This window comes from Quercus suber, unplaced genomic scaffold (genome assembly GCF_002906115.3).
Source record: "Quercus suber isolate HL8 unplaced genomic scaffold, Cork oak 2.0 scaffold_19, whole genome shotgun sequence".
Lineage (NCBI taxonomy): Eukaryota > Viridiplantae > Streptophyta > Magnoliopsida > Fagales > Fagaceae > Quercus > Quercus suber.
In genome coordinates, this window is record NW_027069484.1 from 505,031 (window position 1) to 528,767 (window position 23,737).

At 34.7% G+C, this 23,737-nt stretch overlaps 4 protein-coding genes and 1 long non-coding RNA gene across 6 annotated transcripts; 2 read left to right on the top strand and 3 right to left on the bottom strand.

Annotated features, from left to right (window-relative positions):
- The first annotated feature begins 333 nt into the window (after positions 1-333).
- Positions 334-4,010, top strand: LOC112028055 (protein FAR1-RELATED SEQUENCE 4). The gene is made up of 3 exons (XM_065761595.1): positions 334-2,544; positions 2,624-2,677; positions 3,642-4,010. Exons 1-3 carry the CDS (start codon positions 490-492, stop codon positions 3,801-3,803), a joined length of 2,271 nt encoding a protein of 756 aa, XP_065617667.1. The 5' UTR covers positions 334-489; the 3' UTR covers positions 3,804-4,010.
- A 12,093-nt stretch (positions 4,011-16,103) lies between these two features.
- LOC136062506 (transcription factor bHLH122-like) lies at positions 16,104-17,660 on the bottom strand. The gene is made up of 2 exons (XM_065761601.1): positions 17,463-17,660; positions 16,104-17,345 (listed from the first exon to the last, which is right to left on the bottom strand). The coding sequence occupies exon 2, from the start codon at positions 16,905-16,907 to the stop codon at positions 16,149-16,151; it is 759 nt and encodes a 252-aa protein (XP_065617673.1). The 5' UTR covers positions 16,908-17,345; positions 17,463-17,660; the 3' UTR covers positions 16,104-16,148.
- On the bottom strand, positions 17,317-18,695 carry LOC136062712 (transcription factor bHLH122-like). Its single transcript, XM_065762142.1, has 2 exons — positions 18,221-18,695; positions 17,317-17,345 (listed from the first exon to the last, which is right to left on the bottom strand). Exons 1-2 carry the CDS (start codon positions 18,693-18,695, stop codon positions 17,317-17,319), a joined length of 504 nt encoding a protein of 167 aa, XP_065618214.1.
- Positions 18,696-18,910: 215 nt separating this feature from the next.
- On the bottom strand, positions 18,911-19,587 carry LOC136062508 (uncharacterized). Its single transcript, XR_010624225.1, has 2 exons — positions 19,289-19,587; positions 18,911-19,171 (listed from the first exon to the last, which is right to left on the bottom strand). It is a non-coding gene; the product is annotated as an uncharacterized LOC136062508 (long non-coding RNA).
- Positions 19,588-19,981: 394 nt separating this feature from the next.
- On the top strand, positions 19,982-21,633 carry LOC112028062 (transcription factor bHLH130). Of its 2 annotated transcripts, none has more exons than XM_024060717.2 (5): positions 19,982-20,357; positions 20,434-20,604; positions 20,766-20,831; positions 20,909-20,977; positions 21,088-21,633. In XM_024060717.2, the coding sequence occupies exons 1-5, from the start codon at positions 20,022-20,024 to the stop codon at positions 21,139-21,141; spliced, it is 696 nt and encodes a 231-aa protein (XP_023916485.2). In that variant the 5' UTR covers positions 19,982-20,021; the 3' UTR covers positions 21,142-21,633. The 2 variants fall into 2 exon arrangements, with proteins under 2 accessions (XP_023916485.2, XP_023916486.2); XM_024060718.2 differs by having other exon boundaries at positions 19,982-20,318.
- The last annotated feature ends 2,104 nt before the right edge of the window (positions 21,634-23,737 follow it).

A 23,737-nucleotide genomic window follows, 5' to 3' on the forward strand; every position in this document is an offset into this window, starting at 1 on the left:
TTGGAGGCATTTTAAACCAGCATGGTATGAAAAGCAGTGCCAATTGTGCATGTGTGAGCATGTTAATAGAAGATATAGCATGTAGAAACAAACACATATGATTCCAGGATTGATTTATACAATGGAGTTATAATGTTGTAAAATTTTCAGTCATTGAGCTGTAATTCCACATGATAAGAATTCCAAATCAATTCCAATTCTGTGCATTCAATTGCTGCATTAATGTAATGTATTTTAGAATCAGTTTATTGGATAAATAATATGCCTAAAAAAACTGTAAATGAGTTTGTCTTGATTCTGATGGCAAAATATATGTCCCTTTGTTGCAGGTGCTTTGGTAATGTTATCAGTGAGATGGAAATTTATACTCTCCCCATGGGAGGAGATTCTGTACAATATTTATGGGACATCATATGAATTACTTTAGATAAATTCTGAGCAATTTTGAAGTTGAAGTGCAAGGTGGATCTGAATATTCCCACAACAATCATGGATTCTAATGTCATCATGGATAATGCAATTGTAGAGCCTCGTGGTGACATGGAATTTGATTCGCATGAAGATGCGTATACATTTTACAAAGAATATGCTAAGTCTGTGGGATTTGGCACTGCCAAATTAAGCAGTCGTCGGTCTAGGGCATCAAGGGAATTTATTGATGCAAAATTTTCGTGCATAAGATATGGAAATAAGCAGCAATCTGATGATGCCATTAATCCACGACCTTCTCCAAAAATTGGTTGTAAAGCAAGCATGCATGTAAAAAGAAGACAAAATGGAAAGTGGTATATATATAGTTTTGTGAAGGAGCATAATCATGAACTTTTGCCTGCACAGGCACATTTCTTTCGAAGTCACAGAAATGCTGATCCACTTAAGAATGATGTCCGAGTACGAAGACGGAAAAATTTAGCAGCAGTATCCAAGTTGTTCAGTGCCTATCAGAATGTTGATTGCTTAGAGAGTTATATGAGAAATCAGCTTGATAAGGGACGGAGTTTGGTTTTAGAACCTGGGGATGCTCAAATACTACTTGAACATTTTATGCAGATGCAGGAAGAGAATCCAAGGTTCTTCTATGCAGTCGATTTGAATGAAGAGCATCGACTAAGAAATGTGTTTTGGGTGGATGCCAAAGGCGTGGAAGATTATACTACCTTTGGTGATGTGGTTTCTTTTGACACCACATATTTCACAAACAAGTATAAAATTCCATTGGTGTTTTTTATTGGAGTTAACCATCATATTCAACCCACATTGCTTGGCTGTGCATTGATTGCAGATGAGACACATTTTACTTTTGTTTGGTTAATGCAAACATGGTTAATAGCGATGGGGGAACGAGCTCCAAGAGTAATACTCTCTGACCAAAACAATGCCATAAAAGCAGCTGTTGCAGCAATCTTTCCAGCCACACATCATTGTTATTGTCTGTGGCATGTATTGGAAAAGATCCCTAGACAGCTTGAATTTTTGAGCATGTGGTATGATACTTTTTTGGCAAAATTTAATAAATGTATCTATAAGTCATGGACAGAGGAACAATTTGAAAGGAGATGGTGGAAATTGATCAACAGATTTAATCTTAGAGAACTTGAATGGGTTCAATCCTTGTATGAGGATCGCACACATTGGGTGCCTACTTTTATGAAAGATTTATCTTTTGCTGGGCTGTCTACACCTTTACGCTCAGAGAGCTTAAACTCTGTGTTTGACAAATATATCCAAGGGGAGACTTCGTTGATAGATTTTATGAAACGATACAGGGAAATTCTTGAAGATAGGTATGAAGAGGAAGCCAAAGCAAATTTTGATGCATGGCATGAAACGCCTGAGTTGAAGTCTCCATCTCCATTTGAAAAACAGATGTCACTAGTGTACACACATGAAATTTTCAAGAAATTCCAAGTAGAGGTTTTGGGAGCAGCTGCTTGTCATCTGAAGAAAGAAAATGAAGATGAGACGATAACAATATATACTGTTAAAGATTTTGAAGATAATCAGAATTATGCAGTGGAATGGAATGAATCAAAATTGGATATATATTGTTCATGCCGCTCATTTGAATATAAAGGTTATCTCTGCAGACATGCCATTGTTGTTCTCCAAATGTCTGGTGTGTTCAACATCCCATCTAAATATATATTGCAGCGATGGACTAATGCTGCTAAGAGCAGGCATAGCATTGGTGAAAGATTGGATGAGGTGCAGTCTAAGGTCCGTCGATTTAATGATTTGTGTCGACGAGCCATAATATTGGGTGAAGAGGGTTCACTGTCTCCTGAGAGTTACAATATTGCACTCTGTGCGATAAAAGAAGCTTTGAAGCAATGTGCAATTGTGAATAACCCTGTAGAGAACGACACAAGAAATATGACCTCAACAACTCCTGCTATTTGTGCTGTCGAAGTGAATCAGTTCGGTAATTCATCTAATGAGATTGTTCTTGATCCTAAAGTGACCAATGGAAACAAGGCTCCTAGGAGAGCTGGGGCTGGGAAGGAAGTGGCAAGTAATGAAAATAGTTCGAGTAATAAAGGAAAGGTTAGTGAATTTAATGGTTGACATGTTAACTTTTTAAATGTGTTTCATACTGATGTTTGCTTCATGTCTATATTAACAGGTACCCCAGCCAGAAGCTGTGAATGTTGGCATACAAGATGGATTTCTCCAAATGGTATGTGTGCTTGCAACATTACACTTATTTAGCATATAAGAAAAAAAGAAAGTAATTTCCTTTTCAATTTAAATTAACTCAATTCTCTATCAAAATTATTTTCCGGTGAGTTGGATTCACCTTTTGGAAATTCTTTACTTCACACACACATTCACATGCGCGTGCACACGCGCGCGCAGAATCTGGTGGCAATGACTTGTGAAGATTTGTTACTTCTACGCTTGTAAAACAGCACCTAATTTGTGGACTATCATGTACTAGAAAGCAACTCCGGTACTTATAATCATCATCCTTGCTCCCTTTGTAGCAGTGCTACTTTGTCTATGGGCCTAAATGTTCTCCCTCTCTCTGGTAAGTTGAAGTAAAGAAAAGAGTGGATGGTTGCATATAGGGTAATGGTAAGTACCAATAAAAAAAGGTGCAACTTTCATGATCCTTGATAAATGGACCGAGTTTGATGTGACCTCAACTTTTACAACCCTTGGGTTTAGCTTTTGTATATGGTCTTTAACAAATAGAATGGGGATAAAACCACCAACCAATAGTCAAGAGTCTTGTAGCTTAACTGGCACATCTTGGTGACATTCAGAGTTTAAATTCCCCCACCCCAAATTATTGATTTATATATGTAAAACAAAGGTTGCCTATCAATAAACTCTCGTAAACCTCGCAAAAGTGAGAATTTTGTGTACTAGGTATGACATTTTTTATATGGTCAAGAGCATTGATTACACTGGTTACATGTCAGTATTTAAATGCAAAATTAAAATTTAAAATCATTAGCTTCAAGTTGTACTTTGTTGAGATTTCGTAGTTTTGGAAACAGTTAGACCTCCAGGTCACCACAAACTACTCAATTGTTGTGACTACTGGAGTGTTCTTATGAGGTGTTGAGCTGTATAGCTTGGTTAGGCTCATTAAGGGAATGCATTTCTATAATATTTTTGATGTTATACTTGTGCAGGAAATGTCTGACATGAGGCCTGCACAGTTACACAATCAGTTTCATAATGTGGTGCCAACGCAGTTACATAATTTGGTGCCAACAATGTTTCACAATGTTGCGTCAACACAGTTCCATAATGTAGCTTCAACAAATTTGCATGAGAATCGTCTCCCTCGATAGCTTGACTTATAACTTTTTTTGTATAATTATGTACACAGTGGCTACTCAAGGACCGTAACAGATTTACTTGTAACATTTTATAGTTGCTAACTCATGCATACGAATGAAGAGTCTGTTGTGCAGTAAGGTGATGCCGTCCTACTCACCTAAAAACTAGTAGTGTAAGATCAGCTTTTATTATGATAAATGAATTTTGTTGCCTGTAAATGGTTAGTTCCGGTTTCAAATGCTTACATTCTGTTTCTTGTTAAAGGTTGGGATTCATCTTTTATTAAAAGAAATTATCTGTTAGACCTGGCATCACTGAATTTGCTTTTGCGAGATTGGAGTAGGGGGACTTTAATCATGCAAAATTGTCGAGTTGTGTTGGTGATTAGAGTAAATGGACACGAACTATTCAGAGCTGCTGACACTAACACCTTTTTCTTAACATTGTGGAAGACAACAAAATCTTCCTTTACATCAATTTGATATCATCCATATCGGCCACAACTTCCCAAGACTTTCTTGCATTACAAGTCTGTTGCAGCTCCTACTACTCATAAGGACAATGGCTCTGCAGAAACGAAGCTTAACTCCATTTCATCACCTTTGACCTTCTACAAACTCCTTCAACAGTGATGAGAACTTGCCATCCCGGTTTAGTTTAAAAAGGAGTAGGCTGAGGAAGAATTAGTTTGACTCCTGGTCTGTTCATCTGCCATTTTAGCTGACTATTATCTGCAAATTAAAGACAGGCTAAGAAACAAAACAACACTAGTTGTTGGATGCTACTCGAGCTCATAGAGGACTTTGTTCCTGTGATTCCAAATAGACCCCAAAGCGCTAACAAGCACAAGCTGCACAATTGAGAATGAAACAAGATTTGCAGAGCCAAACCAAACAACTCTTAGGCTCTTAGCTAAGCTGCAACGCAAGAAGAAATGGTTCACAGTCTCACCTGCAGCAAAACACACATGGCATTTGGAGTCAACATTGAGATATTGCTTAATCAGTTCAGTCACTTATTTTTTATACTGGATTTCATTCATGCCATAAAAGTATAGAAAAAATTACTTAGGATAACAAATAAATTGCAACGAGAAAATATGTGCATTTTGAAGGGCAAGGGTAACAAGGGAAGAACAAAAAAAGGAAAGAAGCTGGAAGCTTTTAATCATCATTTGTTTAATAAACAAAACTTTCCTGTTAGCTTGATCTCCTTCAAAAAATGATGCCTAGAGAAACCAAAAACTAAATTCCATATGAAATTACGAAGTTGCTCCAGGAGTTCCTCAAAATGGTCTCCCAAATCTAAATCATAGAAACTTCAAGTAAGGCCTTTCATGAATCTCTTCCCTACTTTCCTCAAGTTGGTCACAGAACATGGCCCCAAAGTAACTTAAATAAGACCTCTCACGACAGCTCCCACAGATTCATCGAAGCTGGATACATAAGATGTCAAACAATTCATCAAAAATTGAGAGAAAGAGACAACATAGCATGTTTAAGGTTCAGACCATTGTGTGGTGAGTAATTATTCAATATTTCCGAAATATAGTGACGTGATAATCTTTTCACACACATGAATACTGGGTCTCACTAATTACAATCATAGTAGAATTCACTATTCCTGTAAGAGGGAGTATCATGTTGTTGTACTTTAAAAGTACTAAATAATTGTGCTTGAGTAATCGGACTTGAAGGTATGTTGTCAATGAACTCCATTTTCCAAAATTTTCCTGCCTTCAATTTTACTTCTCCAAGCCCAATATGGATCACAATTCATCACATCCCATCTTTGCCTTCATAAAACATGACAATTTGAAAACATTGTGATCCAACCACTGGTCTCCATCCCAATTTGGTAAGCTTTACTAGATTAAAACTTAACAAGTCATTGAACCCAAGTTTTAGACCATCATTTTTTTTTAATAAACAAAACTTTTCATGTTAGAGAAACCAAGCACTACATGCCATAGAAACTATAAATAAGGCATTTTCATGAATCTTCTCTTCCCCAATTTTTCTCAAGTTGGTCACAGAATATAGGTCCCAAACTAACTAAATTAATAAGGTATCTCTTGATTCATACCCAGGAAAAAAAGAAAAGAAAGACACAACCGAGCGTGATTTAAGGTTCAACTAATTAAACCATGATTAAGAGACACAACACATAGCTAATGGTCCTTGTTAAATGGCACGCCGAAAGGACTGCTGCCACTGCACATGCATAGTCCCCAAAACGATAATCTGTCTCAACATGGGATTTCTCTGCATACAGTCAATTTACAAGTCCTGTTCTTGACTCCCCTAGATACCACCTATACACTAAAATAATAACATTTTCCTTTGACCATTTTATTATTATTTATAAGCAACATCAACCTATACACTCAAATAATAACATTTTGTTCAATTGTGTATGTAATTGGAAGTTTTGGAACTACATGGGGGCTTCCAAAAATTAGTTCATTGTGGTAATCTAATACATCAACCTAATGCTAATAAATCTTGGCTACTTAAACAACTGAGATTGAAAATGGAATTTTATTTTAATGGTTTGCCTTGCACTAAAAAGATGAAGAAGAAAAAGAAAAAGAAGAAAGAACCATTATACCTTGAGAGCTACCCCATGCCTATGTTATTAATCTGTAAGTGTAATTGGAAATGTATGCTTATCAGCTATCTCCTTTAAAGTTACCACTCCTTAGGTTACCTGTCTAAATACGACTTTAATGGGATTCATTCCCAGAGAGAGAAAAAGCAAAGTACTCGTGCAATTGTGAGAGCTCAATTTGGTTTTTACTTTTTACCCCTTCAAATTTGCTTTTGACTAACAATAACATATAAGATTAATGGTACAAATACAATAGTTTTCACAACAGTTAAGTTGATAAGTTATCACTAGTTTTTATTTGATCTCATTGGTATCACTGACATCACTTGCAAACTAGGATGCATGGACACTTTCATTGGAGTGCCATACCTGTGTAGTATCCATTTCGTAACAGTGTCCTATTTGTCGTATCATGTTATAATTTTTAAAAATTGCTCGTATTGTCTTATCGTACATGTATCCGTATTTATGTCTTTACATCCGAGCATTCAAATCACTTTTATTATTTATTATCTACCATAAACATACAAATTTTGAGTGACACGGAATTATTGAACATATAATTGAGACTTGGGTTTTGTGGCAGTGTGAAAGGGAGTACATGGAGTTTGTAGTATAGATATGAACCTATCATGGTGGTTGCCCTGTCCACACCGAAGGTACGGTGGTGGACTGGTGGTGGTGACAAATAGGCATGTCACTGTCTACAAGAGCGGTCATGGTTTTGAGATTCATGTTTATGGTTTTAGAAGTATAGAATAGTATAAGTAAATTAATCATTGATCAGTTTTACCTCTCAAATTTTTTTATTAAAAAAGAAATTTCCGTTTGATTTTGGGCAAATTGTCTGGAATCTAATTGACTTTTTTATGTGCATGCGAAAATTTGAAACTATGGTCGGCAAAAGAAACAAAAGATATGAAGTGAGTCATTGAGCTTTGAGAACAGAATCATTTGAAATCAAGACAAAACATGGGAAAATGTTTTGACTCTTAAGCTATGCAAAGCTGTTATTGCAGTGACATCTAATTTAAAATTCAAAAGCTCTCAAAAATCAAAATCCTAAAGCTTTTTTAATTAGGTGTTAGTTGGGAATGACTAAATTATTAAACTCTACCTATCTTTTGGGAGTCTCAACTCTCAATTCTGGGTCCTTTGAGAGATCTCTAGCACATGTACACCACATGCCTAATCCAAATAATATTTACTAGCTACAGGAAAATTAAATCATGATCAAAGCTTGGTCAATCAAGAAAAAAAAATTCAAGTGTTCTTATAATCTTTTGTGCCAAATTGCCATTGCCACCCACTCAAGCCAGTTGCCAGATCTTGTGCATAATCTAACATAATCTAACTAGGATCATTATAAATCATTTCCTATCTTTCAATATATGTCACTATTTGTTTTTCTGGATAGTAGTTTCATTGTTGGCCATTTTTGTGATTGTAATAAAAGTTTAAGTTTATTTCATTAATAGGACATCGTTGTCAGATCTTATATGCAAAATTTTAGGAGATAGGAAGAATCTTCTGGATAAGGTTCTTGTGACAACAACAACAACAGCAACAGCAACAGCAACTGGCCTTCACTGGCTTGTAAGAAAATTACTGTAATGCATTTTTTTGGGACTGATACGAATAAAATTTTCATTATAATATCAGCTTTTTGGTATAGATAAGATTCAAGCTTTAAATCTCTATAAAATTATTTTTTACTAATTGGTAGCCAAAATCTTATCTTCCAGCCGGAAAAAAATGTATTTTTCCCTTACTTTGGGCTTTTTGTATTCCTTCTTTCTTTCTTTGTTTGCTCTATTTTCTTTCTTTCTCACTGTTTTTCTATATCTCTTGTTTACGGTTTTTCTCTTCCTTTTCCTCCCCCCATTTTCCCACTGTGCATGTCTATGAACTTTTATACTGTTTGCCGTGATAAGATTTGCCATTTTTACCCCTCAACCGCTTTTGGCTTGTTGTGGATGTCTTTTCAAGAATGCCCACTGGTCTACCGGCTACCTAGCCACCACCACTATACTGTGTTGGCTATACCACGCCTCATCCCCAAACAAAAGTGGTTTTGTTTTGTCTCTTACTTCCTTTGACACTCTCATCTGAATAAGGGTTAAACTTTTCCTTTACCAACCTCTATAGCATGCATCTAATGATTCTAACTCATGTTTACCTCTTTTAGATGAGATGTCATTCCAGCAGGACATTTCCCCCAAAAGAGTTTAAGTGGGAACCTAAAATAGGCTCCCCTTTCTCCCCACTGCTAAACCACACTCTCTCATACCTCTAAACCCTAGCCCACCTCCCTTATATTGGCTAGGTACAGGTAGGTGGTTCCTGAGTCTTGTGTGCATGCTTCACTTCCATATGAGTCCATTACTTTTCTGGCTCTCACGCATTTATAATTGCCTCCAGGTTTGTCTAATCCTACTGCACACTTTGGTGCTCGTTTAACTCTTACGGCGTAAATGAGTCTTTGGGCCTTCATTCTTTACATCCCATCTTTTCTTCGAGCTGTGCATTGCTTAGATATGGGCTTTCTCTTCTTTAACTTGGCTCATTTCCCTTTTCATCCTATGTCCATGAGCTGACTGGTGTTCCTGTCATGTCACTGTACTACTCTTACTATGATGTCACTTATCTTTTTGCCTTGTTGTTGCCTCTAGGCTTATGGGCTGAAGCACCTGCCATGTCAATTTCTTACCTTATTCCTTCTTTTGGTTTTTATTGCCCAACATTCATGCTGGCCAATTCATTTCGTACCTTGGGCTTACTCAACCCATTTCGTTCTTTGGACATCCTTGGCTCATTCCATCATTTCCTATCTCTTTCATTTCCATGGGCTTTTGTTAAATCCTTTGGGCTTTTCTGGTCCAATTACCACATTCTTACCTTTAGGCTTATTGGCCTTTGAGCTAACCCCATTTACTAATCCCCTTCTTTGGGCTTTCTCAACCAATTTTTGCTTTCTTTCCATTTCTTACAATTTCCATGGGCTTACTACTTTATTCTTTGGGGTTTCCTCCGCCCGTTTGCTTTCTCTCGGGCCACTTATTATTTTAGCGGGTCTGTTGACCCATTATTCCTATCATTTTGACCCAATGGTCTTTATTTTATTATTCTCTTTTTCCAACTTTTTCATATTGTTGGGCTTCTTCTGCCGTTGGGCATTTTTGTCAAAAATGGGTATCAACAATTAGTAAGAACGAAAGGTATCCCCGGCCCATTTTTGCTTTCTTTCCATTTCTTACAATTCTCATGGGCTTACTACTTCATTCTTTGGGGCTTCCTCAACTCGTTTGCTTTCTCTCAAGCCACTTATTATATTAGTAGGCCTGTTGACCATTATTCCTGCCATTTTGACCCAATGATCTTTATTTTACTATTCTATTTTTCCATCTTTTTTATATTGTTGAGCTTCTTTTGTTATTGAGCTTTTTTGTCAAAAAGGGACATCAACAATTAGTAAGAACGAAAAATAAGAAAAAGTAGGTGATTGAAAATTGGAATACGAAATTTACTACATAAATTAAATAAACCGTTAAAAATAGTGGCTCGTCATAGTTTGGAGATATGAGTTATAATTAGCTAACACTACTTTGAATCTAATTGTCAATGACTACAAATATGCGTTGAATTACAGTATTCTTAGTTTCTTACCTCTAACAAACTTGCAGATTTGTATGCAAGAATGGGATGCTATCATTTTGAATCATTTGTTATTTTGGATACGCCTTGGACCGTTTGGCTTTTATTTTAATATTTGATGTTTCTAATATCCTTTTTTTTTCCCCTTGAATGAAAAAAAAAAAGGGCCAACAATGGATAATTCCACATACTATCACTCAAACCACTGATCAATAAGTGAACAAGTATAAAAATCCAATATTCTAATTTGATATGTTTAATCATATAATGTTCTCGGTTCTTATTTAACACTAATAACTTCCTAAGAACACTATACGATAACTTCGTAACAAAAGTAACAAAACATCTTCTATAACACTAGATAATTAAGTATCTGAATATTGCAAAAAACAAAAACAAAAACAAAAACATAAAGTAGCTGAATATTGTGTGTTATCTAGGAGAAAATACATCATGTTTCAGGTGCATGTATCCTCTCACTCATAGCTGGTGAGACCCACCAACTATGGGACCCACCCAACTATAAGTGGGAGGAAGTATACACCCAAAATAGGATATACTTCCTCATTATCTAGCTACCCGAGCAAAATCTGCATTAATTACACAAAAGAATTTATCGTATTAGGTATTGAAATTTTAGTAGACAACACCTATGTCCTTTCAAAATTTGGAAACAACAACCTCTCTTATATAAGATATCATCGGTTTGACGGTTTGTAATATAATTTAATCTCTATGTGAAACAAAAATAATAATTATTATTATTATTTCGTCATGAAAGGTCCCTAGTTAGTTACTGAACCCACCAAATTTGATTAATCCTTAGATTAGATTTATGTCCTGCTGATTACTTTTGTTGCAACATATTGCGAAAACTCGGTTTTACCTAATAAAGTGATTGCTGTGACTAAATTAATTCCAAAAATTAGAAAAAGAAAAACTTTTAAGACAATGACACCATTTAAATTAGATACCCAAATCCCAAATGGGCCCTAAATTCCTCATATGTCAATAAGTGGCAACACAAGAATAAAAAGCACTAAAACTTTTCACATCATCGAGATGGTTCCCTTTGAATATACAACATTATCTCTCTAATTTTTATTTAATTTATTTTTAGAAGTGCTTAACCTTCACTCAATGGGGTTGTCATTTAGTGATTTGATTAATATGACCAAGATCTAAAACAAAGTTTTTAATTAAGGTTATAATCACATTTAGAGATTCGAATTGGCTATGTTGATCTCTGACAATTATTTAACTTTTTATAAACGGTCAACTTAATTGATACTTAAATGTAATGACACGTGCATTAGCACCTTAAGCTAAAAAAAAAATAACTTTTACGAAAGCTTAAAGTAAAAGATTTTTGGGAAAAAGTACCTTGATTTGAGTACCCCTTTCATTTAAGCTACTTTGAATCTTTTTTTCATCTTTCACTTTTAAAGCCATGGCCATATTGTCATCTAGCTAATCAAATTGTGATTTGTGAAGCAACACGGCACAAAAAATCTCACATAACTTTCCGCAGTGGTTGAGTTAATAAATTTTTATTGGTTGTTATTTGAACTAACTACCGAGCATCATTTTTTTTATCTATCATTAATAATTACCCACATTAGTCAAGTGAATTTTTGTGTCCTTACACATTCTCTAAGTTTTGCATGTCAAGCTTTGGAAAAGTTATGGAAAACAATTAAACAAAACGTGAATTGCTGACTTAAATTCAATCAACTGTGCTAAAAAAATTAATATACTTTTGTTTAATTAATGTGTCAACATTTAGACCTTTTTCTTTAGGAGAAGGAAAAAAAATTAATAGTAATGTTCTTGAAGTTAATTTTGTACAATACCTTTCACCATCCCTTTTTTTTTTTCTTCTTCTTCTTCTTCTTATCATTTGATCATACAAAATTTATGGCCAGGGACGTCCTTGGGCCCATAAGCATCCTATCCTTGTAGCTTGGACAACCCCACCAAGAATGGTATTCATATGATTGGTTGCTTCTAAGATCATCTTTGCTATCCATGAAAAATATTAAATTAAAAAAATAAAGTTTTATGTGGTAGGGAACCTACTATGCAACCATTTGGGTTGCTAGTTGAGTGGGTTTTTTTTTTTTTTTTTTTTAAATGGAAGCGTGGTTTTAGTCTAGTCTAGACTATTTATCAAGCATTTCTAACAAAGTTGTAAATTGTAATGGAAGTGTAAATAGCTTTGTAACTCAAGTTTTAGTATTTTTAACAAAAATGTTCAAAATTCAAATCAACTATCAAATTATAAAATTTAATATATACACACACACATTGTAAGGATTGAGCATTAGCATTAATATGTGTAAAATTTCATGTCTATTTTAGTATAAGAATATACTTTTTCTATTTTACACAATCACTTTTACAAAACACCCACATCAAACTATCTATTATACACTTATTTTTATTCATTTATTATTATTATTATTATTTTTTCTTTTTATTTTTTGTCCTTATCTCTGTCTTTTTTATTTTCTATCTCTTTAATCTCTCTCTCTCTCTCTCTCTCTCTCTCATGGACAGATTTTCTTTCTTATTACAAGCACTGATCCACCAATCCACTTCCATTGACCCACAAACGACATCTTCGGCACTTATCCATAAGCCATTAGCATTGATCAACCAATCCACAAACAATGTCTTCGCCGCCAAGGCGCCAATCCATAAGCCATTAGCACTGATCAACCGATCCACAAGCCACCAACGCTTGTTTGTACGTGTTGGTGTGTCAATTTCACAACAATACTATCTATTTGTTGGTTTATCCACATGGGTGTGTTCATGTGTCTCTATGTTGGTTTGTTCTTGTGGGTGTGTTATTATATAATAGAGGAAAAAAAAGATGAGGGAGAAGAGAAGAAGTCTGAGTTCATTCCATAGGGAGAAGAGAGAGAGAAAAAAAAAAAAAAAGAGCCAAATTATAAGATACAAAGTTTGGATATTTACAAAGTTTTAGATGGTCTAATATGTGTGTTTTTATACTATATTGTGTAAATTTTTACGCCTTTAATATTTTAGACCCATTGATACAATTACTTATTTCCCCCCCCCCCCCCCCCCCTTGAATTTCTACCATCGTGTAATATATATGTATGATGGTAGGAACAAGAAAGTAGGAACCTCTCGAGTCTCCTGACTAGGGAGTAGGGAGTGAGAGGCTGAGGTTTGTCCGGTATACCAATAAAACAAAGACACCCTCAAATTTGTTGACAACGCATAAAGGTAACAGAGTAAAGGACTAGTCATATGAGTACCATGACTTTTGTATAAAAAATTCATAATCATCTGTGTACTGTTAATATGTACTAATTAATAAAATAAAATGCACAAGACAAACGTCTGCTCCTGAGTTGGCTTGTTTAGTCTACATCACAACTTATTTTACAATCATATATTTTTCTTTTTTCTTTTTCTTTTTTTGGTGAAAACAATCACATATTTTTCAAAATATGTGAATCTACCACACATTTAATATTTTTATGTAAATAATAATAATAATAATAATAATAATAATTAAAAGAATGCAATAAGCACTAAAACAAAGCTTTGTTGGCAGGGAAGGTATGGGCTTTTCCTTTTTATATGCATTAAACATAAATTAATAATTGTAAGGACAAAGCAAATCTGCCTTAACATTGCAAAAATTAATAATATTATGATTAAGAACGGGATAGTTTTGTCCTTTACTTCAAGGGTGTTTAACTTCGTTATTCAAGGCCCCAAAAGTATAAATGCAAAGGTGTGTATAAAGTATAGAACTCCACCAGCACTAAAGGTCCCCCCACTATGTAGCAAAAAAATTATATTTTTTTCTCTTTGTACAAAATGAAATTCCCAACATATATATATATATATATGGTACTTGGGCATTGGAGCAAAAAATAATTCACTCTAAAGTTAGAAATCTAATAAAAAATATTATTTTTGATCTCTCTCCATAAGTGATGGAGGTTTTTATTTTATTTTTTTGGGAGTTTTTTTTTTTTTTTTTTGCTAAATTTTTTTTGGGAGTGTTTGGTGGAGAGGAAGGGTGTTGAAGGTCCACTTTATCCCACAACATATAGTTTTGTACATTTGTTTGATTACTTGATTTTGCTTAAAGCCAAAGGTGTTCATATTATATTGTAATTTCAGGGTCCATGTATATCGCAAGAAGGGCACCACTACTTATGTCCATTCATATTGCAAGTTTGATCAAACATTCCCAAATCTTAGCTTATAATATATATTTTATAAGAAAATTAATGATATCTCTTCCTGTGTTTTTAGAGAAATTTGAAGCTTCATTGGGGGAAAGAGAAAATAAAATATGGATATTACTTTATAATGCAATCATACCGTGTTGCTTTTAGGCTTGTAATCATAGTTATTAATATTAATATATGAAAATGAATATATATATATATATATATATATAAATTTTATTGGTTTTCTGTTTTAAGAAAATTTTAAAATCAGCCATTAAAAGGAAAAAAAAAGAAAAAAGAAAAAAGAAAGCAAATAAATGTAGGTACAACAAGTATAGTATGGATTTTTTGGAGGGGGAGTATAGTATGGATTTAAATGAAGATTTTGGTACTTAAATAAAGTCTGTATAAAATTAATCATTTCTTTTAGTATATTTTAATTTAACAGTGTATTTATGTTATTGGCGTATTGTAGGGTCGGTTTTCGTAGCCCAAGCCCAAAAGATATGGGTTGAAGGCCCAGCGAACTCAAGACAATAAATTTGTAGAGAGTGAACGAAAGAGTTAGGCTGGTTATGAAGTACACAATGGTTGGCTAGGTTACTTGCAGTGATGATAACATGAACTAATGCTGGAATAACTCCATGAATGAATGTTCGAAGAGATATTTTATTAAGTGAACAGTGATTACAATATTCAGAGTTACAGTAAAGATTTTCCCTCTCTTTCTCTCTCTCTCCTCCGTCCTCTATTATCAGGGACCCTTATTCTTTATATAGCGTCCTCTCCTATGATCTCCATCGTCCACTTGTTCTTCATCTGCGTATCTACTCAAGTGCATGTCACGTCATGTGTCTACTTTAGTTCTTTGTAAGTGGCGGTAGCTGAGGTTACACTGTTCAGGGGTCTTCTCCACATAAATGCGACTAAAAAAGCTGTTGCAGTGCATTAAATGCGGTGGTAGCAGCTTTTCCTTTAGATATTTTTTAGTTCTGATCATCTCCGGATTCACCCAAGACCTATCATTATCATTGGGATTGTTAGGAAGATTATTTGGACCTTCCGCACGTTTGTTTGATCAAGGTTGTTTGTGTCCGAGGAGTAAGACGTCTTCGGACCAGTGATGACCTCTTCGGATGGTACTCCCCTTTTACTTCTGGGCTTCCTGCTTTAGATGGGCCGCCCCAACCACTTATTACTCCTCGGAAATATAATAGTCCTTAACAAGGTGTCTTGGGCCTATTAAGTAGCTCTGAGTTTTTCCCCCCACACGTATAATTCCACAAGATATTATAATAATAATAAAAAAAACACAACGAAGTATTTAATATATCTTTTTTCTATTTTAGAATTTAATTTCAATAAAAAAACAAATTAGCCCCCAAAAGAATTCTTCATTATTATTACCAAGCGCTAAAAACCCTAAACACACCCAAGTAGCCCCTAAAAGAATGTAAATTTTTCGATGAGTTTATTTTCCTAGTTATTTGACTTATGTAAATTTTTTATAATTCTCTATATTTTTTAACCAACTTATTTTTTAAAGTAAAAGAAACAAATAAAAATAATCTCATTTTTTTTATAAGAAAATAATCTCATCTACAAGACAAGAATAACTACTTTTTTTTTCTTTTTTTGGCTTAAAATCTTTTTACATTACTTTTTATCACTGAGGCACTTTTACAATATATTGTGCAGATAGTCTTGGGGCCAAATTGACAATAACCAATGTACCCACTAAAAAGTAGAAATCCAAAAAAAAAAAAAAAGGGCTAGGAGCCTAGGAGCATAAATTTTATGCAATTTATTTTACAATTCAAGAACTCAAATTTCCCCATTTTTACATCTTAGATCATAGCTTAAGCAACTTCATCTACTATACAAAATCCCCTCCCCTCTTAAGACATAGTTCAATGAGACTAAATTAAATACCTTTAATTTGTAAATAACTCTAAAATCAATTAATTCATCAGGAACTTTGAGAATCAGTTCAAAATTCAACATTTCACTAAGCAAATAGTTCAAAATATTTTCAAGTAAGTACTTTCCATTCTTTCCTCTAATTATTTCCAAGAACCAAAGATAACAAGTAGGAAAATACAATAGGTACATACCCTCTCCAACATTGATGTTGGCGAATAATCCGGCTGGCGAGCTGCTATGTCGAATAAGACTTGAATTATTACCACCACCGGTCTTCATCTGAGGCAATCGATCCAACCCCATTGAATAAGACCCTTCCACACTCGAATTCGGTAAAGGTGGCCGTGGAGGACCTTGGTAAAAATTCTGAGAAGCAGAACCATAATTGCTTTGCTGCTGCTGAAGAACCCCTGCTGCTTCATTATTCATTGAAGCCATAAACTGTGTTTGCTGGCTACTAGCTTCTGTGGCCGCCACTTCTGATGTATTAGTAACTTCTGTGCCTCCATTACCACCACCACCACTACCAGCGATAAACCGAGTTAATATTCGCTCTGTTTCGGGGCTTGAAGGCCTGTTGAAAAATTCCTCACAGAATTCTCTGTCAATGATGTTTGCAAAATATGAACTTGGTGCAGACCTGTACCTAGTCAAGCCAGAGTTCATCTGGTTTTGGTGGCGATGTTGTTGAAGATCTGACTCCATTGCTTCTCTTTTCCTCTTCAAATCTCTTCCAAAAAGCTTCAATTTTGTAGAAATTTACTTACTTTTTCACGATTTCCTTGATTCCCTTTTTGAGTAACCACAAAAGAAAGCAGAGCTTTACTAAAGCAGAGTTCCAAGCTCTGTTTCCTTTTCTCCTAGAAAGAATTTCTGGGAAGCTTTATAAAGAAACAAAGCACTTAACCCCAACAAGTTAAGCTGCCTCGTGTGGATCTAACACAAAATACCAAACCAAAAAAATAAACTATCCATTTAGAATAAGAACTCTGCTATTAAAGTAGTCTCAGAAACAGAGGAAAACATGCAGTCCAATCTGAACAAATTCACTACAAATCTTTCGTAGAAACGCCTACAACCATCAAATCTGATGACCCAGTTGGCTATTCTTGAATCAGAACCAATCAGCTAAAGAAGTAAAATCTGATAACAAAAGAAAGCACTGAAATTTAGGAAAAAAAATATACAATCACACAGAACAAATAAAAGAAAAACAGAACAACAACAGAAGCCAATCTCTCCATCTCTCTCTCTACTTACTCTCTGTACCCTTTTTGTGAAACCTCCTTCTCTCTAGGAGTGAAAAAACTAGTGGGGTTGGTGCTTGGTGGCATTGAGTGAAGGCAGAGAAAGTGAAAGCTACAAGAACCATATGCCTTTTTTATTTATTATTTAGCTATGTTGTTGTTCTATGAGTTCAGCAGCAATGAGAAAGTGTCACAGACGACAGAAATCTAATATAAGTTTCTCAGATTTTAGTAATTTACGTTTATGCATCACTTTCACCAAAATGTCCTTTCACAGATGAATATTTTTTCTGGATAGCCATGGGTTTAAGAGAGAATTGGATGGATTATTTACACGTCAGCTACCATATGAACGGACTAGGTGATTCATATGAACATAATTTTAACCTTCTTTTTTTCTTTTTATGTACAATGACCATACCATCCCTGTTGCGTATGTTGGACCATATTTGTGAATTATTTCAGACACTAACAGACAATTTCAACATTTTCTGCCTACAGGGGTGTTTTTTATTTTTATTTTTTTTTCATATAGGGTTAAAGCTTTTATATATATATATTATATATATAATANGACTAAATTAAATACCTTTAATTTGTAATTAACTCTAAAATCAATTAATTCATCAGGAACTTTGAGAATCAGTTCAAAATTCAACATTTCACTAAGCAAATAGTTCAAAATATTTTCAAGTAAGTACTTTCCATTCTTTCCTCTAATTATTTCCAAGAACCAAAGATAACAAGTAGGAAAATACAATAGGTACATACCCTCTCCAACATTGATGTTGGCGAATAATCCGGCTGGCGAGCTGCTATGTCGAATAAGACTTGAATTATTACCACCACCGGTCTTCATCTGAGGCAATCGATCCAACCCCATTGAATAAGACCCTTCCACACTCGAATTCGGTAAAGGTGGCCGTGGAGGACCTTGGTAAAAATTCTGAGAAGCAGAACCATAATTGCTTTGCTGCTGCTGAAGAACCCCTGCTGCTTCATTATTCATTGAAGCCATAAACTGTGTTTGCTGGCTACTAGCTTCTGTGGCCGCCACTTCTGATGTATTAGTAACTTCTGTGCCTCCATTACCACCACCACCACTACCAGCGATAAACCGAGTTAATATTCGCTCTGTTTCGGGGCTTGAAGGCCTGTTGAAAAATTCCTCACAGAATTCTCTGTCAATGATGTTTGCAAAATATGAACTTGGTGCAGACCTGTACCTAGTCAAGCCAGAGTTCATCTGGTTTTGGTGCGATGTTGTTGAAGATCTGACTCCATTGCTTCTCTTTTCCTCTTCAAATCTCTTCCAAAAAGCTTCAATTTTGTAGAAATTTACTTACTTTTTCACGATTTCCTTGATTCCCTTTTTGAGTAACCACAAAAGAAAGCAGAGCTTTACTAAAGCAGAGTTCCAAGCTCTGTTTCCTTTTCTCCTAGAAAGAATTTCTGGGAAGCTTTATAAAGAAACAAAGCACTTAACCCCAACAAGTTAAGCTGCCTCGTGTGGATCTAACACAAAATACCAAACCAAAAAAATAAACTATCCATTTAGAATAAGAACTCTGCTATTAAAGTAGTCTCAGAAACAGAGGAAAACATGCAGTCCAATCTGAACAAATTCACTACAAATCTTTCGTAGAAACGCCTACAACCATCAAATCTGATGACCCAGTTGGCTATTCTTGAATCAGAACCAATCAGCTAAAGAAGTAAAATCTGATAACAAAAGAAAGCACTGAAATTTAGGAAAAAAAATATACAATCACACAGAACAAATAAAAGAAAAACAGAACAACAACAGAAGCCAATCTCTCCATCTCTCTCTCTACTTACTCTCTGTACCCTTTTTGTGAAACCTCCTTCTCTCTAGGAGTGAAAAAACTAGTGGGGTTGGTGCTTGGTGGCATTGAGTGAAGGCAGAGAAAGTGAAAGCTACAAGAACCATATGCCTTTTTATATTATTATTTAGCTATGTTGTTGTTCTATGAGTTCAGCAGCAATGAGAAAGTGTCACAGACGACAGAAATCTAATATAAGTTTCTCAGATTTTAGTAATTTACGTTTATGCATCACTTTCACCAAAATGTCCTTTCACAGATGAATATTTTTTCTGGATAGCCATGGGTTTAAGAGAGAATTGGATGGATTATTTACACGTCAGCTACCATATGAACGGACTAGGTGATTCATATGAACATAATTTTAACCTTCTTTTTTTCTTTTTATGTACAATGACCATACCATCCCTGTTGCGTATGTTGGACCATATTTGTGAATTATTTCAGACACTAACAGACAATTTCAACATTTTCTGCCTACAGGGGTGTTTTTTATTTTTTTTTTTTTTTCATATAGGGTTAAAGCTTTTAATATATATATATATATATATATAATTACCGAAGTGAAATGGACTTGTGTGAAATATTATTATTCAAATTTTTGAGAATCATTATGTTTTTTTTTTTTTTTTTTTTTTTTTTTGTGTATCATTTCTGGTTTGATTAGTAACTCTTAGAAATTCGGAGTGATGCTAAACAATTCTTAGCAATTGGCAGGCTATGCTGCAATGAGAGGCGTGGGAAATTTCGGAGCTGGTAATAGCACTAATGAAGAAGCATCTTTTTCTTCTGCAAGCAGGTTAAAGAATTACTCATCAGGGCCGCCTTCTTCATCGGGACTAATGAGTCCAATTGATGAAATTGAGGACAAAAACATGGTAGTAGCAAACAATCCAGAGAGTGGATGTTTTGGTGAGGGCCGAAGTAGCAATTATGTGACAGGTTTTCCCCTTGGTTCTTGGGATGACTCTGCTATGATCTCGGATAATATCACTGGTCTAAAAAGACTTAGAGATGATGATGATGTAAAGTCATTTTCCAATATAAACGTGTCTGAAACTCAGGTAGCATAATATTTGATACATTGTGCTTGGTTTCTGTAATCTTCTTATCTTATAAAATTTTTTTGTTGTCCATCAGAATGTGGAGGCTGGAAATTGCCCTCCCCCTTTGGCTCATCACTTGAGCTTGCCTAAAACTTCATCAGAGATGGCTGCCATTGAAAAGTTTTTGCAGTTCCAAGACTCAGTACCTTGTAAGATTCGAGCTAAGCGCGGCTGTGCCACCCACCCACGAAGCATTGCTGAGAGGGTAATGTTTTAGTCCCATCATATTTTCATTTTAGGCCATTGGATGCACTTGTTGGATCATGAATGTTACAATCCCATTAATAAATTAGTACAATTCTCTTCATTTTAAAAGGATGATGCTAAAAATGCCTTTACATGTTCATTTCCTTGTCAAATTTTCAGGTTAGAAGAACCCGAATTAGCGAAAGGATGAGGAAGCTACAAGATCTTGTTCCTAACATGGACAAGGTAGGGTCTTTCTTGCATTTTTTTTCCTTGTACGTTACTTTGTGGAGACTTAGATATTCGTCTCTTTCTTTTTGCAGCAAACAAACACTGCAGACATGTTAGATTTAGCTGTTGAGTATATTAAAGATCTTCAGCAAGAAGTCGAGGTATATTACCAAAGTACATGAATATCCAGTATATCCCCCAAATTTTTTATCTTACCGTGAAACTATAACCTTCTCATTCATTCATTCATTTTTTGTTTTAAATTGTTCAGACACTTACTGATAAGCATGCAAAGTGTACTTGCTCACACAAGCAGCAGCAATAACACAAAAAAGGCATGGGTGTCTGACTAGCTAGCTTTTGTACAGAATTATGAGAATGTGGAAAAGAATATAGAAAGCAGAGCTGGGTTCTTTTTTGCACTGAAAAGGAAGATAATGCAGCTATAAATTATGTAGGTGTGAAGGGGGAAAAGGCAGCTGATAGCTTTGACTGTAAGATCTATAAACCTATTGATGCCATTATAAAAGGCAAAGCTGTATAGTGAGTTTTCTAGTGCATGCAATGTGTAATTTTTAGTTGTGGCCCTTGTGGGAGCTCAACCAACATGATAAACTTTTTTCTGTTAGCTGTAGAGAGAGAGAGAGAGAGAGAGAGAGAGAGAGAGAGAGAGAGAGAAATTATGATTTTAACTCCAAGGTACACATTTCTGCCCTGAAAGTAAAGAGGGTTGCTATCAATGGCTGTCCCGTGAAAATGGCATGGGAAGCATGTGGATGATAAGTGATAATAAATGTGCTTTTTCTATTTTTTGACATAGACATGAACATGAAGAATGAGTGAAGCAGATTAAATCTTATGTGATAGAATTCAAACTCAGCGTAGTTTAATGATCTTGGCTTATTACTCTCTTTTTTTTCCTCAAGCCAGTGCTTGGATTTCAATTTTTGTTTCCATTTTTGGACTTAGTACCATCAACCATGTGTTCTTAATGCTTCTTTTCCCATACTGGGTTTTGAAGTATCTGTAGTTGCATTCAAGTCTATGCGTTAATAGTGTGTTACACATGCCTTTAGATTAAGTTAATATGCTCCACTCAAATTTAAGCCCAATCAAATACACTATTAACATTATAGATGTTCACTAAGCGACAATTCTCCATGGTTATGGATGGTGGAAATCCATTATTAGAGTTTCTGTGCCTTTGTTGTCATGGGGTTGACTTGTTAATCAAAATTGGTTATTCCCTAGTTAGGCATAAAAAGAACCATATCACAGAGACATTTATTCATGCTCTTTTGCTCTATGCCTACTAGGCCTTTAGGTTAGGCTTACATGTTTTTATTCCAAAACTTTGCTTTAAATAAGTTCATATTGGAAATGCCTGCCAAAAAAATAAGTGTTCAAACTGGGAAAGAGAGAGCATAAAAGACAAAAGAATAGCATACAAATTATGAGCCGCTAAAGTGCATTGGTGAAGGTATATGTTATGGTGGGCACATAATGGTGAGTCAGTATCACTATGTGGCCCAAATTCATGGAAGTGGGTGCCACGTCATAGATGACTTCGTGGTCATCTTTATTATTTGGAAATATTTTAAAACCATATAAAATGACACAATTTGTACTATAATTGTCTAAATAGCATATTGTAAATATTAGAGAAAAAATAGCGAGTTTACATGAAAATGACAAATAATTAACTATAGTCTAATAAGTAAGATAATTATAATAAAAATTGTAGTAATTTATGTTGCGCTAGAATTACTATTATTTGTAACAGAAACATAAAGAGTGGTTGTTTGTTTTGGAAGGGCACAACACAACACAACACAATCCCCATTTCTTCTTGGTAATGAGGGCACAACTAGACAGGTTTAGGAGTTACGTGTGGGACAGTCACAGGCTGTGCCCCTGGGGTCTCATCAGGTCCAAGACCTTTCAATATAGGGACCCCTTCATTAAATCATAAGCAACATGAAGCTTCTAGGCTGGTGTTTCTTAGATGTGCCCAAAGGACAATGACATATGCTTTGAACCTTATCGTTCCCTCTTTTGTTGGGACAGACTACAGAAGATTAATAAAACACTGCTTTGCTGTGAATTTTAATTCTAGGAACGGAAAGTAAACGGGTATAGATAGAATCAAAGACTTCTTTTACAAAAATAATAACAAAACTTTAGCCTCAAAAAAAGGAAAGATTAACACTTTCTTTGAATAAAATGGAGGTGAAATCTTGATTAATTTCATTCTTATCATAACAAAAGACAAATAAAACGTGAATGATATAAAAGAACTAAACAAATGTTTTTGGAATGATAATAGAATATGCGTTAAACAAAATAAATAATAAATATGATATGTTTAAGAAAATTAACATTATGCTTGGTTGTTGTGAAAAGAGAGAGGATGTAAATAGGGGAGAGAAAATATTAGTTTTCCATTATTGGATAGGAAGGAAAATGGGGTGGATGAGTTTCCACTCATGCCCCACAAACTTCAATCTCCCCAAATTGAAAAGAAGAGTGGGTGAAAATAGGAACAATAAATGCATTTATTATTTTGCCCTTTCAAGTCCATTCAACTAAATTTATTGTGAATTATATATAATATGGCAATATAGTAATTCCAACAAACTATTTTTTTTTGTTATCATTTCATTTTTCTTTGAAACTAAATAAAGGGACTTCATCTCTATTTTTCATCATCTATACAAAATACATATCGTGGAAAACTAAAATAGTTTCCGTTTTCTCATTTTTCTATCCTCCAAACATTTTATATGCTTTCACTTTTCAATTCTCCCAATCAAATAGAGTTTAAATTATATATATCAAGCAAGATGCATTATTTTCTCAAACAAGGAGCGGAGCAGGTTAAGTTGGGTTGGATGAAGTTTATAATTTTTTTTTCATTCATT

Coding starts and splice junctions, on each gene's coding strand:
- LOC112028055 (XM_065761595.1), top strand. CDS start 490: ATGGATTCTAATGTCATCATGGATAATGCAATTGTAGAGCCTCGTGGT. Junction 2,545..2,623: donor GTTCGAGTAATAAAGGAAAG/GTTAGTGAATTT, acceptor CTATATTAACAG/GTACCCCAGCCAGAAGCTGT. Junction 2,678..3,641: donor AAGATGGATTTCTCCAAATG/GTATGTGTGCTT, acceptor ATACTTGTGCAG/GAAATGTCTGACATGAGGCC.
- LOC136062506 (XM_065761601.1), bottom strand. CDS start 16,907: ATGGAGTCAGATCTTCAACAACATCGCCACCAAAACCAGATGAACTCT.
- LOC136062712 (XM_065762142.1), bottom strand. CDS start 18,695: ATGAACTCTGGCTTGACTAGGTACAGGTCTGCACCAAGTTCATATTTT. Junction 17,346..18,220: donor CAACATCAATGTTGGAGAGG/GTATGTACCTAT, acceptor TTTTGTTATCAG/ATTTTACTTCTTTAGCTGAT.
- LOC112028062 (XM_024060717.2), top strand. CDS start 20,022: ATGAGAGGCGTGGGAAATTTCGGAGCTGGTAATAGCACTAATGAAGAA. Junction 20,358..20,433: donor TAAACGTGTCTGAAACTCAG/GTAGCATAATAT, acceptor GTTGTCCATCAG/AATGTGGAGGCTGGAAATTG. Junction 20,605..20,765: donor CACGAAGCATTGCTGAGAGG/GTAATGTTTTAG, acceptor TCAAATTTTCAG/GTTAGAAGAACCCGAATTAG.